Raw genomic sequence first — 13851 nt, 5'->3', positions numbered from 1 at the left:
CTTCCGCAGTTATTTTTACCTGAGCTTCCCAGCTAGCTTTGCTTGATATGCAGTAATATAAAAATCTTGTTCTCATTCTAACAATATCACCAAAAACGACTTTCATGGATATTATTTGACCAACAATTTTAGCCAAAAATTTTACATGAAAATAAAGAACATTTTTCTGTACTTGGCAGTGTAAAGCATCTAAGCAAGAATTTAAACGATGAATTCTGTCACCACTGATGTGAACTTGACCTTTTTCTGTATTCCACTGTAGACCTAACCATAAACAATTTTGACTTGGAACCCAATTACATTTTTCTTCTGCAAACAAGAAGCCCAAATTTTGAAAAATGTGTTTTATTGAATTACTTGCATTTGATGCCTCATCAAAATTTCTGCCTGCAGCTATACCGTCATCTAAAAATGTAATAATCTTTATTCCTTCTGACCTTAAGCGTTTCACGGGTTCTCGAAGAACTTTAGAAAATATGTACCCTGCTGTAGAAATGCCAAAAGGTAGTACATTAAAAACAAAATAAGAAACTTTTCCATTTTCTTTCCATGAAAACCCTAAATATTGTCGATGTTCCTCGTTTATTTCTAAATGATGATAAGCTGATTTTAGGTCAAAAGTAAACATAAAATCTCCGACTTTAAGCATTTCCTTTGCTGTCATAGCATCCTCGTATCTAAACTTAAACTTGTGTAAATGAGGATTAATATGTCTACAATCAAGTACCAACCTTGACTTACCGTTTCTATTTTTAGCCACAGTCAAAGGATTTACAACTGTAGGTTTTTCAGACACCCGTGACACACACCCCTTTTCTACCAAATTTTTGATCTCACCTGTGACGAAATCTGGTTCATCTCCCGCTGACCTAATGTTGTTTAATTCAATAGCCACAGGGTTAGTTTTGAATGGAATTCTATAACCTGACTTTATCACATCCAAGACTGTTTTACCTGTTCCAATTTTCTCCCACTCATCGTAGTGTGATCTTAAGCGGCCAACTGGAGATTTTTTATTTATTATATCATTAAACAGGTTGGGCACACCCCACCATTTGGTACTTTATCTCCCATATGGTGGTCAATCACCCATATCGTACACATTGTTTACTGACCATATGGGAGAAAAAAATCGTGCATTATCATTTGTAGTCTTCCTTTTAAGAAGCGCATCATGTCTGGTCAAGTGGTAAGTACTATGGGACGTTTTCCGTCATAATAACGTTAAATATTTCACTTTCCATGTCCAAGTTCTTGCGCTTGTCTGTTTAAAAAGGAGGTCTTGTGTAGAAATGATAGTTGTGGTGTTTAGAAAATGGTGTTTCTACCTTCAATCCTTCATGACTTCTTCTAAAACTTCATGGACTCTTTTCTAGTCATGTTTACTTTCATTTCCGATCATCCGGGTATTTCTGAAACAATTACAACCAATGAAATCTCTTGATCTTTATCGACGTATCTCAAAAGCTTAATTTTACTACGGTGAAACATTCGGGTGCATAATGTATAAAAAGGACGAACAATGTGCGATTTTCTTGTGGACATGGAAAATGAAGAAATAAAAAGAATATTTGAATTTTTTACATTTTTTTTCCTTATTTGTAATAATTAAAATTAGAAAAAGGTATCCAAAGGTGGGAAAGTATCCTACATATCCAAGCTGAAAGACAAGAAACAACCGACAAAGGTTTTTACGGACAAAAGAAAGGTGTCTAGGTCTTTCAGTAAGAGGAAGGATACCCTTCTGGAGAAGGTAGGCTTGCTTAAAACAAGAATGAATTTTCATGCACCAAATTTTACTTAAGCATTTCTTTCCAGGCACATAGCATTGTTTTTAAAGTGTGAGGAAAGGGGGTTGTTTCCAACTTTATATTAATAAAAATTCTACTAGAATTACATTAATGTAATACGAATATGAATGATGTGATGTAATTCAACAAATTTTGTGAGAGCCAATCAACCTGAAAATCTCAACTGGACTTTCTAAAAAAAGAGGGGGGGGGGTGTCCCCTCCCTCGGCACCTACGTGTCTGCTTTAGATAATAAATGAAGTATATATGTGTGTCTGAATATAAAAACAGGGCACATACAGGTGCTTTTCTTTCCTGTTTGTATATTTGATAGAAATGTTGATATAAAGAATAAATGACAATCCAGAATAGAACGTACGTGCAATATTTGTTTATAGTTTTTTGTCATTATAATTACAAGAACATTAAACACAATAACAATAATGATGATGATAATAATAATAATAAATTGGAATTCTTCATACTAAGGCAAAAGATTTGTACACTGCAACTTCTGCAGAGGTGTCCGTCACTATTCGGAGTTCTTCTGGGGCGACTTATGAGTACAGAAGTCCAAACTTCAATGAGGTATCGACAGTATAAATAATCACAAAGTTCATTATATCTGAAAAAGAGTTACAATTAAGTTTGGTGAATATATGGAAATAAAAATAAAAGTTAAAGGAGTTGTGTTAATTTTATTTAAGTTACCCACATGTACAAGTGAAACTAAGGATTCGCAGCCCTCAACTTCAAGTGCCGCGCCAGCTGATGTGGAGCACCACAGCGTGCGAGAGAGTGCCGCTCAGACAACTGAGTCCGTCCTATCGCCTGAAGTTGCGGAGGACAAATGTAGGATCTGTGGGGAGAAAGAGGGAGAGAATAGAATGTGGATTGGGTGTGAGGTGAAAGATTGTAATTTTTGGAGGCATGCGTGGTGTATGGGTGTGACAGCGTACAGGGATAGGGCTTTAAAAAATCTGAAGTTCTACTGTCCCAAACATATTGGGAAAAAACAATAAATTTCTCTATACATTTGTAAGAATTACAGCACAATTTCTTCTTTTTCTTGGATAATTTTTTTTTAAGGTACTTAAAAATCGAAGGTTCAGCATCCGTCTCTTCAGTCATTAGATTTTGTTTCAACTCCATTAATTGTTATTTTTAAGGATAAAATAAACTAAAAGACATTTCTAAAAAAAAAAAAAAAATAACGTCAGTAAACATTTACCCTGCGAGGCGCACTTTGACATAGCAAAGCCTTTCATCTCAACAATTATATGAAAAAATTACTCATTTTCCCCAGTGACATTCATTCCTGTCATTAGAGTATTGGACATTTCACTTTCTTAATTACAATCATTATATTTATTTATTTGTTTTGTTGGTAATTTTTTAAATAGCATATGTAAAATAAAATAGGATATTTCACCGCAATCATCAAATATAAAAAAAATATTTTTTACTTACATCAATCACTCTCACTTTCATTCTGGCCCTCGCGGATTTCATTTATTTCCTTCAGAAATTGCAAGATGGTAGCTTTTTTGCTCTTTTTAATTTTTGTCCATTTCTTATTTAACACATCGGAGCCCAAGTCATCAATCAATGTCTGTATATGTGATATGATTTCTGTTTTTGTTTTGTTTGATATGTCTGTATGTTTGTGTCTATGTTCCTGTAGGATGAAAATTGGAGTGTATTTCTGTCTGGATGAAAGTTTGTTTGTAGTGATGTGTGTGTAGTGAAGTTGTTTGTTGTGTGTGCACTGTGTGGAGAATTGCGAGAGGGCGCTGTCTGTAGGTTTGTTGGAGAGTGTTGTGAGAGTAGTTTGTTGAAAATATCCACTTTTTCTAATGATTTTTCGGAAGGAGGCTATTTCCTCTGTGAGGTCGTAAGTGTAGTTGTAATTACTGTCTTTTTCTGACATCCCCAGCTTCCCCTGCATATTTTGTCTTATCTATAATTATTAAAGAAAGATTTTTCACAATTCATGTATCACAATTATTTTTACAATAATTTCACCAGGTTGCTTGTGATAGAAAAAGGCTTTACCTCATCTAATCTATCAATGTTTCGACAAATTGTCAGCCATCTCTCCTCAGATGGCATCCCAGGAGGCATGAAACTTTTTGCCTTCCTGTTGAGGTTTTCTAGGACAAAATCGCCTCCTTCCCCCTTACTGTCGTTACCACTCACACTGTAAGATTCATGGTTTGCAATGAACTCACTTACTTCAGAAGGACATTGCAGTCTAATCATTGAATCTCTTATATATGCCTCCATGTAGAATGGCATGTTTAGACCAAAGAACAACGGAGAAAACATGCATCTGCTTGCAAGAATTGCATCACTGTTGTTCCGTCTAACACCAGCACGAAATACATGGAGGGCAAGGCTGAAATTAAAAAGAACATCATACATGAATTTTTCATTAGGGGTAGTAAGGCTGTCCAGAAAACCGTCAACAGTTGGGTCACGATTGGTGCTTATAGCGTCCCTAACATAGGGAACCATGATTTCACCAGACATGGCAAAAAGAAAAATTTCAAAGATCTGCCAACTTTTATGGTGATCTGGAATTTAAAAAAAAGCTATAAAAAATACTATAGCTAACTTGGATTATATACCAGTTGCTATAATCATAAAATATAATTGCCACTTGTTTCATACCGCTTGCACTCTGGCATGCTGCAAGGGCCTTTGGGCTTCTAAAGCCCAACATCTTCGCCAGGTCTTGTAGGACAATTTCCCACAGAAATTTAAAAATGGCTTTGACCATGTTAATTTCGAAATGGCCGTGACCTAATGAAAAGTATATTTTTATTAAAAAAAATTATCCAATTGAAATATTGCAAAAATAATATCATAAATGTAATGTTTAATAATATTTTTCAGGAAATGCTCGACACTTTTATTTTATGGACATGAAAACCATGCATGCCTGTTAACATGAGAACATCCTTGTATTTTCGCCCATCCTCTGAGTTGTCTGTGTGGTGTGTTTCATTAATATGGGACAGAAATTCTGCCCTCCCATCATATTGGCGTCTACACAGCGGACAAATGAAAATTTCCTCAATCAGTCGTGATGCAAGGATATATGGAAGGCCATCACACCCTACAGCTGTCCATCTCCTTGCATCACCGACCTTTGCCTCCTCCATTAAATGATCCAATACCTATGTATATAGGATTAAAATATTTATCATCTTTCCGACAAATTATCTGATGATTATACCTGATTTATTTAATTAAATACATACTTTCTCCACTGCTTCATACGAACATGGATTCTCAAATATCGGTTCCCCAGCAATGACCTTTGATGGCCCAGGTTTATGTCCCGATGCAATATAAGTGTACCTGTAATTTTTTTTCATATTGAAAATTGCTCAACAGTAATCCCCACCCCACCCCAAAAAAGATGTAGAAGGGTTGGGATGGGTTGCTTTTTGGTTCTCCATGGGATTTTCAATGTTATTAAATTTCTTTGTTAAGTTGTAAAATGTAACCTCAGATCAAACCCTAGGAAAAACCCACTCCTCGTAAAATGTCAAGATAGTCATGAAGAGAAATTTGGATTACTTGTCTGATCACCCCCACCCCCATTATAGGTTTTTAGGTTTAGTCAACTTTTTAACTTGTTAAGGATTTGAGGGTCGACAAAAAATTTTCCAGTACAATATTTCTTTGACTTGGTGTGGAAACACCCATCAATCCCATCCCATCCTGTAAAATGAATTCCTGGATTCGCGCATGGAAACACACATGTACCCACGTACATTTTTGTTTGGTAATTTTTGATTTATGTATTAAAAGCAAATGAAATTGTAGCTTACCTTTCGTCTGGGGGAGGGGTTTCACATGGAGGATCAATGTTTCCATCCACGTGATCCTCAAGACAATTATTTACTTTCTTTTGTTGATTGGCTACTTCCTGCAGCCTCTTAGCAAGAAATTGTTTTCTGTATTTCAAAATATTGCAATAAACAAATGGCATACGTAATAATATTTAATATCTAGTGAATTTTCATTTTATATGTATGAGTGACGATATACAGGCACGTAGGAAACAATTTCGTTGGAGGGAGGGAAAGGGGGGATAATGAAATAGTGATAATAATAAATAGTGATAATAATGCTAAAATCAACTAAATAAATAAAGAAATTTACACGAAACATTTATTGAGGGGGTTCTAATGTAAATAAAGTGTATTTGATTGTGGTGGGAATCCCCCCTTTTCAATCCTATATGCCTGATATTTAGAAAGCCCATCATTTCTGTTATGTACCTGAAACCATCAAACTGTTTCTCATAGACCTCTTCTTGTCTCTTAATATTTTTTACGAAATTTTGTTTTGAGGTAGTATCGTAGCACTGCCACGAAGAGGGTGCGTAGTGTTCCAATGTCTGGATATTAGAATTGGTTTCCATGTGTGCTACAGAAGTAATGACCGAGGAAGATGCTTTGAAGTCATTCTTCACTCGCCATTTTCTCCCTATGACCTTTATCATAAATAAAAAAAAAAAGGTTCAGAAAACACACACACAACAAAAGGTAATATAAAGAAATTAAATGAAAACAAAATGAACTGGAAAAAAAATTGAAAAAATGTATAAATGTGCTATTTCATCGGTAAAATCTTTAATGTGGGAACATTTAGGAAATAATGCACCTGGTTGTTGTCGAAGAATGTTATAAAATCACTGTTTGAGGGACAGCTGATTTTATCAGTGCTGTGGTCCTTTAACCAGTTTAAAATGCTCGTATAGCTCCCACTTGGAGAGCAAGCAGACGTGATGCTCACTGCTTCTTTGCTTCCTGTCAATCAATACGTGCACAAAAGGAATGATCAACAAATGCACTTAATAAAAGAAATAAAAGTGAAAATAAGAAAAAAATAAATCTAAAATCAAAAACAACAAAAACAAAGTTTTATTTAGAAGAAAATAAATATTATAGGATATGTTTATTGACGCACCTGTTTTTGAATATACTAATAAAGATCTGGCAAAAGCCAGGGGACCAACAAAGTTTGGATTTCGCAGTTGGTAAATGGCCTCAAGGGCATTAACCAAGAACATGGAAAAATTCATATTGGAAAATTTTTCCTCCATTAGTCCTTCAAAAAATGCAAGCACGCATCCATTTCTTTCCTTAATCCAATCTTTAATAAGAAAAAAAAATCATTAAACAACATAAGAAACATTTTTATTCAAATTTTAATTTTTACATATATACACTTACTAAAAACAATTTCCTTTCCGTTTTTATAAAAAAGGAGGGGGTCTGTAACATTAATTCTACACAAAAAGGGGCACACATTATCAATAACGGAGCAACAACTGTATATGGACATTGCTTTTCTATTGGGCAAGTATATATAGTAAATACTGCATGTCAAAATAATGGAGTTGGGTGCGTGGGTGGTGTTGGGGGGGGGGGTGCTCTTCCTCTTTTTGAGGTCAGACATTGCTTATAATATGAGAAGTGAAAGTTCAGTGCCACAGTGAATGTTTCCTTGTTAGTATGCAGCTTACTTGACGGGTCGAAATGTTTCAAAGCGTCGTCATCTTTGTAAACTTTTCCTGCCTCCACACTGTCCTTGTAAATGTCTTTCGACTGTTTCCTGCCTGTATAAAAATGATTGTAAAAAAAAGAATTCTTAAAAAAAAAAACCCACACAGATAAATAAACACCATCACCACCCCTCTCCCCAAGAAAATAAAACAAAAGAAAAATATAAACTAAAAAGTATTAATTATTTTAAAAAATCTTAATCAATAAATGAAAAAAATACATGAAAACAGATCACAACTGTGTTATCTTCTGATTCCTATTTCAATACCTATGGCTTTTGTCAGTTCCTCTAATTCGGTCTGCGTAAATTCATCTCTTTCAATTTTTTCCATAACTTCCCCCAATAGGGTGCTCTTTTTTCTCTTACTGGATGTTTCCTCGAGTAACAATGCCTGATAAAGTGAAGTTTTTGCAATGAAATAAGGATAGAGAGAGCATCCTTCATCATGTTCATTACTAAATTTATTGGATGGTGCAAGGAATAGGATTGGTAGGGGGTGTTAAGTCGTTAATAAGAATTTGTTGACGGAGAAATTGAATATCCATGTCTTAATAGCTTTGTTAATGTGCACTTTTACCCTCCTTTGCCTCTGTTACGATGTACGATGCTTCATGCATTCTTAATATCATTCACCAATTTATAACATAGGCGTCGGAGGCAAATTGAAAGTGGAGGGGGGGGGGGGCTAAATGAAAGTGAAAAAAAATTTCAAATCTGAAAAAAAAAATGACAAGCAGAAAAAAAGGAAAATGGGGGTTTTTCGAATTTCTTGAAAGTGGGGGGGGGGGGGGCTAAACCTACACCCCTTGGCAAACTTGGCAAAAAAAGTGGGGGGGGGTAACCCAACCCCCCCCCCGGGTCCGACGCCTATGTCCATGTATGATCTAACTCAAAGTAGCTTATTCGTAAAGTTTTAAATGAAAAATAAGAGTTAATAATTAAAATATTTCAGAAATATCACTGTTATTAATGCATCCCCCCCCCTTAAATCCCTTTTCAAGGATCATGAAGAAAGCTGATACCTGTACTTGTATATATTAAATATTTGACTTTATTTTTATTTACCTCAGTGTACTTTATACACCCATCACACAGAAAGTTTGCATATGTGCTAAGTACACCCATGTCTTGTAGTTTTTTAATGACTGCTACCCGGATTCTCTTTCCATCAATTTTCCTTAAATTTTGTCCATCTTTCGGGCAAAAACTTGCATTTGAGCACCCACACTTTTTTTCAAATGGCATTCTTTAATATAAATCCATGCATGAATTAATGTTTTGCATTTTAATATACACATTTAATATATAGTGCAATTTTCATAAGAATTTCTATTACATTTTAGCTGTACATGCGCGCCATACAGTGCTTTTTGACAGATAATTAAACATAACGGCACTTTTCATTGGTCTATCTTGATCTTCATCAACTATGCGCTTTAATTTCAGAAGTTCTAAACCGAAAGGACGTGCATTAATTGAATTGATGCAAATCAACAAGATTTATCCTTGTTATAAGGAAAAAAGGTAAGGGAATGAAAGATGTACGTACCTATATGGTGTCGATATCTCGCTACACCTCAGAAACCGGACATAGAATGACAGGTGACTCGCTTTATATAGTATCTAGGTATGTCAACTAGCAATCCCTGACTCTCGTGCTGATGCGCTTTTGCATTGTTTTCATTTTATTTTGGCGGCAAAAAAAATGATCACCATTTGGTCAGTAAAATGTGTACACTATTTAGGCTATTGTCCACCATATGGGAGATAAATAACCAAATGGTGGGGTGTGCCCAACCTGTTAAAATGTGCCAAATTTGAAATAGATAAAAAATCAGCTAAGTTTTCACTTATCTTATTTAATTTGTCATCTTTCTTTGTGCAATCTCGACTCCAGTGCCCCTTTGCCCCGCAGTCAAAACATCTGCCGGGTTTTCCACTGCTCGTTGACTTCTCGTCAGTCTCCATGCGAGTGGCTGTTGCCGGTTTCTTTTTCTGATAGGGTTCAAATCTAGATCGCTTCCTCCCGTTGAAAACTTTCCTCTCGGCCCTCATCTGTGCTCTGTACATCTTCTTCTCATCATCCGAATCGTCTGCTGTCGGGTTGGCTTCGTACTCTTGAACCACTCTCCAACCGAGCTGCGACGAATCGGCTAACTTAATAACTTTTTGACGATTCTTAACCAATTCTATACCTTCAGCGATACTGCTTTTGGCTGACTCCACTCCGTCGTCGCTGTTCAAATGCTCCCTGGCCTCCTTCAATTTGGTTAGATCTTTCGCTTCATGCTTATATTGGTTCTCATTTCCTTTTTTACGGAAAACATAATGCTCATTCAAATTTTCCTCAATTTTGCTGATTTGAGACGTGGAAATTTGCTGAATGTTTTGTTGGAATACCGTCAAACGGCTGTCCATCATATCTTTTAGATTTTCTAACAATTCCGACTGTTGACGAGACACAGCTCGATTAACTTCTTCAGAAATTGCACTCTGTACCTGCCTGGCGTCCATGACCAAAACACGACTTGCTCGGGATAGCGTGCGCTAGAAAGTGAACTCTTACTAACCACCCGTAAATACAATCGAACACGTTTTCTCAATACCGACATTTCATTGGCTGAAACCTACATAACAATTTCACCTTAGTAACACCACACTTTCGTATTCGTTTACATGTCGTCAGGACAATTATTTTTCGCTATACTTCGTAACGCGAAAAAATGTAAATATTCTGACTTAGGAAATAGCGCTTCATTATGATTTCTAATAGGAATTTAGTAGGTTTGACACTAAATATTATTTTTATATACACTGCATATTCCTAATTTTATGTTGTGATAATAAATTATTACTCTTCCTAATCTCTGTGTTAAAATTTCTTCATATTATGATCTGACATAAAAATCATTTCTGAAAAAATAAGCAGCGCTTCAGACCTCATACTTTTTTCATTTGATTTTGATGCTATAGCTCTTGATGAAAATCAATGTTGGGAAGTTTAAAAAAATTTCGTGAAATTTGGAGCAGAGGGTCATTAGTCCTTAAGACATTTCCCCGTAAGGTGGTATTTAACAAGCTTTTTCCACAACCCTATTCGCCATACTTTATCAAATGCAGCCTTGAAATCAATAAAGGCACAATATAATTTCTTTTTCTTTAGTAAAGTGAGTTCTATCAAAGAATGAAGTACGAACATATTATCAACAGTAGAATAATTTGCCCTAAAGCCGCTCTGGTTTTCCTTAATGAGGTCTACATTATCTGCATATGAGGTCAGTCTTCTACACAAAATAGATGTAAAAACTTTTCCAAGACAACTTAACAATGTTATAGGACGATAATTTTGCGGGTCGGTATAACTACCTTTTTTCTTATAGATTGGTTTTATATTTCCAACTTGCCACGCCTCGGGAACAATACCGGTATCAAATACTAGGTTAAACAATTTTACATAAAGTGACACCATGACATTAATAGATGACTTAATGTACTCATTTATAACAGTATCAGGCCCTGGCGATTTATTGTTCTTAATTGTCCTCACTACATTAAGAATTTCATCTGAGGTAATTGGGTCATTGATAAAAGAACTGTCTTCAAACGACTCAAGAATATGTTTATCAAGTTCGCTATCTGAGCCCCCTGAGTCCTGTTCATTTTCATTAACATTCTTAAAATAGTTATAAAACTCTACAATATTTATGTTGTGTTGCTCTTTAGGTCCTTTACCATTTACTATATTCCAGTATTCTTTTGGGTTTGAACTTCTTAACTTTTTAATATTACGTTGTAACTTAATTCTATAATCTTTGTATGATTTATTCAGCGTAGATTTATATTTCCTTTGTGCGTCTTGTAATTGTTGTTTGAAAACATTAGATCCATATAGTTTGTATTTACGTTTAATTTTCCTACAAAATTTCCTTGCCTTATGACAATCAGCGTTCAACCATTGTTTTATTCTTTTGTTTCTACTTACATCAATATTGCGAGGTAAAAATGTGCCAATTGTAGTTTTGGCCGAGGATAGTAATAGGTCAGCTGTGGTATTAAACAAAAAATCAACATCGTCTTTTCTTATATTATCAGGGTCTAAAATTTTGTTGTCTATAATTTGCTCGATATTTAGTAGATCTGGTGTACTTATATTATTACAGAAATCATTCGATTTAGTGGAGTCCCACGACTTAATTCTTTCGTGTAAATTTCTTTGTGACATACCTTCTAATTCATTGTCACTACGTATAATACTTAGATGACATGCCAGGAGCATATGGATATCTGAGTACAAACAATTAAAATCTAATACTTCAAAGTGTCTAACAAATTGAAAAAAAATCAGCATTGCATATGAAGTAATCAACAATACTTGACCTGGTAGTTGTAAAATTCCCCTTTTCTTCATCATTTGGTACTCTATCGTTCATTATATATAAGCTATTTGCCTTACAAAAACTCAGTAGCTGATATCCATAAGCATTCGTCTTACTATCACTACTTTTTCTGTTAATATTTACATTATGTTTACCCAACTTGTTAACATCACTTAAATTATCACAATCTTCATTTAAGGATAATTCAAATTCAAACAATTCATTTTCTTCATAATAATCTTTTTTTTCAGACACCCTAGCATTAAAATCGCCTGTCAAGCAAACAAAATCAAAATGATTTATTAAGTTTAAATACTCTAGTTCTATTTCATCAAATGCCTCTGGTGAGCTATATAATGAACCTTGTGGGGGGATATATACAATACCAAATAAAACATCACTATTACAATTAAACAGTTCACCCTTCACCTTTAACCAGTAAACAAATTTACAATCAGTTTCTATTGGTGTAATAAATTCTGATAAGGTTTTACGAAACCCGACAATTAATCCTCCCGATCGAACTCGTGCACATGTTTCTATTTTTAGCGAACAATACGTAGTCTTTCAGTTCAACACTGTCAAGGTCATCTGTTTTGGTTTCAGTGAAGCACACAAGATCGTAATGGTTCACTAGTTCTATAAACTCGGGGTAATTTAGGCGTCTGTTAATACCGCAAACGTTAACAGAAATTATTTTCAGCACGGTATCAAGATATTTTGTGTTGACATTTTCATTGAGTTGGTTGTTAAAGTTTTTAAGAGAGTCAGAGTCTGATGATTCACTTAGATATTCGGACGCGTTTCTTTGACACCCTCCATGGTTTTCCTATTTCCTACGTCCCGATTTTCTTCTCGATCCTCCTCGGCCTCCACCCCTGGGTCTCGGTGTGAACTCTGGAGCCGCTGCTGATAGACGCGAGTCTGTACGTCGTCGAGGCGGCAAATTTAAATCTGTGTTACCATGCTCTTCTTCCTCGTCTGATTCATCAAGTGTGAAAAGTTCCCCATCAATGTAAAGTTTATCATAAATGAGTTGTGCTCTCCTCTCTTGTTGCTTAGCTGATTTGAAATAAGGATAAAGTTTTTTTCTCTTTTCGTTGATTTCACGAGGAAATTGTTCACTAATTCCAAATTGTTTATTTTCTTCTCCTGCTAATTTATAGGCTGCCCTCCTTACCATTTCCTTTTCCTTAAACAGAACAAATTTTGCAACAATTGGTCTGGCTTTCTCAGGTATCTTCCTTCCCATCCGATGCACTCTATGAAATTCTACCTTTTGAGTTATCTCTAGTTTTTCTTGCATAAATGCGTTTATCTTCTCTTCACAGTTTTCATCTTGAGACTCAGGAATTCCGTAGAACAGCTGTAGAAGATCAAGTTGTCTCTCATTGTTCGAGCTTGTAATTCAACATGGCGATTGTTAAGTTCCTTCACTTCAAGACTCAGATTTTCCAATTTTGCAGTTAAATTAGCATTTGATCTTTCAAGGATTTGAATGGATTGTAGTTTGTCTTTAATTTCATTACCAATGACCTCATTCTCATCTACCTTATCACCGGTAAACTTCACACTTTTTTCCAGTTCACTCACAGTTCTTTTCAACTCAGTCACATCGGTGGTAACCCCTACCATTTTTTGCTCAAATGAATTTATATTTGACTCGATTTTGTCAAGCTTATTCAACTTTTGAAACATTTGATCCAGTTTTTGAGCAAGATTATCAATTCTGTTTCCATAATCAGGTTGCGTTATAAATCCCGCTGGTTGGGCTAAGGAGGGGTTTTGGGGTTGATAACCTACAGGGGAAACACTATAATTCATTGCATTCATTGTTGCATTTGGATTCATTGTGTTCATCGGTGTAGAAAAACAAACCCTCAAATCTCTGGCCACTTCATTAAATATATTGTCACTATCGCTGGACTCGGCCTGAGAAGTACTCAGTACACTAACCTTGTTATGATTTTCTTCATTGTTACTTACACAGTTACATTGTTGTCTTTTTTCCTTTTCCGTCCTTTGCTGGACTTTTTAGCAGATTTTCCAGAATCTTTGGAACTCATAGGGCCACATGATACAATCCGTAAGCAATATTT

At 35.3% G+C, this 13851-nt stretch overlaps 3 protein-coding genes across 4 annotated transcripts; all 3 read right to left on the bottom strand.

Annotated features, from left to right (window-relative positions):
- Positions 1-1034: 1034 nt before the first annotated feature.
- Positions 1035-4639, bottom strand: LOC133181816 (uncharacterized). Of its 2 annotated transcripts, XM_061316437.1 has the most exons (6): positions 4464-4639; positions 3846-4188; positions 3261-3750; positions 2506-2649; positions 2276-2415; positions 1035-1412 (listed from the first exon to the last, which is right to left on the bottom strand). In XM_061316437.1, the coding sequence occupies exons 1-3, from the start codon at positions 4478-4480 to the stop codon at positions 3262-3264; spliced, it is 849 nt and encodes a 282-aa protein (XP_061172421.1). In that variant the 5' UTR covers positions 4481-4639; the 3' UTR covers positions 1035-1412; positions 2276-2415; positions 2506-2649; position 3261. The 2 variants fall into 2 exon arrangements, with proteins under 2 accessions (XP_061172421.1, XP_061172420.1); XM_061316436.1 differs by lacking the exon at positions 4464-4639 and having other exon boundaries at positions 3846-4370.
- Positions 4636-8692, bottom strand: LOC133181813 (uncharacterized). The gene is made up of 9 exons (XM_061316434.1): positions 8442-8692; positions 7644-7767; positions 7336-7428; positions 6777-6962; positions 6471-6616; positions 6086-6300; positions 5633-5758; positions 5057-5156; positions 4636-4972 (listed from the first exon to the last, which is right to left on the bottom strand). The coding sequence occupies exons 1-9, from the start codon at positions 8619-8621 to the stop codon at positions 4685-4687; spliced, it is 1458 nt and encodes a 485-aa protein (XP_061172418.1). The 5' UTR covers positions 8622-8692; the 3' UTR covers positions 4636-4684.
- A 430-nt stretch (positions 8693-9122) lies between these two features.
- Positions 9123-10103, bottom strand: LOC133182454 (uncharacterized). Its single transcript, XM_061317303.1, has one exon. It carries the CDS (start codon positions 9888-9890, stop codon positions 9123-9125), a length of 768 nt encoding a protein of 255 aa, XP_061173287.1. The 5' UTR covers positions 9891-10103.
- Between the last annotated feature and the right edge of the window lie 3748 nt (positions 10104-13851).

Source organism: Saccostrea echinata, unplaced genomic scaffold (assembly GCF_033153115.1).
Source record: "Saccostrea echinata isolate AGI-Se365-2 ecotype Australia unplaced genomic scaffold, CSIRO_AGI_Sech_v1 ptg000009l, whole genome shotgun sequence".
Classification (NCBI taxonomy): Eukaryota; Metazoa; Mollusca; class Bivalvia; order Ostreida; family Ostreidae; genus Saccostrea; species Saccostrea echinata.
This window is presented reverse-complemented; position numbering and strand designations above follow the sequence as displayed.

What these genes read in the sequence shown, in the direction of transcription:
- LOC133181816 (XM_061316436.1), bottom strand. Translation starts at nt 4,322, where the DNA reads ATGTCTGGTGAAATCATGGTTCCCTATGTTAGGGACGCTATAAGCACC. An exon ending in ACATTGATAGATTAGATGAG is followed by an intron (nt 3,751 to 3,845) that starts GTAAAGCCTTTT and finishes TAATAATTATAG; the next exon opens with ATAAGACAAAATATGCAGGG.
- LOC133181813 (XM_061316434.1), bottom strand. Translation starts at nt 8,621, where the DNA reads ATGCCATTTGAAAAAAAGTGTGGGTGCTCAAATGCAAGTTTTTGCCCG. An exon ending in GGAACTGACAAAAGCCATAG is followed by an intron (nt 7,429 to 7,643) that starts GTATTGAAATAG and finishes ATTTTTATACAG; the next exon opens with GCAGGAAACAGTCGAAAGAC. An exon ending in ACCCCTCCCCCAGACGAAAG is followed by an intron (nt 5,157 to 5,632) that starts GTAAGCTACAAT and finishes AAAAAATTACAG; the next exon opens with GTACACTTATATTGCATCGG.
- LOC133182454 (XM_061317303.1), bottom strand. Translation starts at nt 9,890, where the DNA reads ATGGACGCCAGGCAGGTACAGAGTGCAATTTCTGAAGAAGTTAATCGA.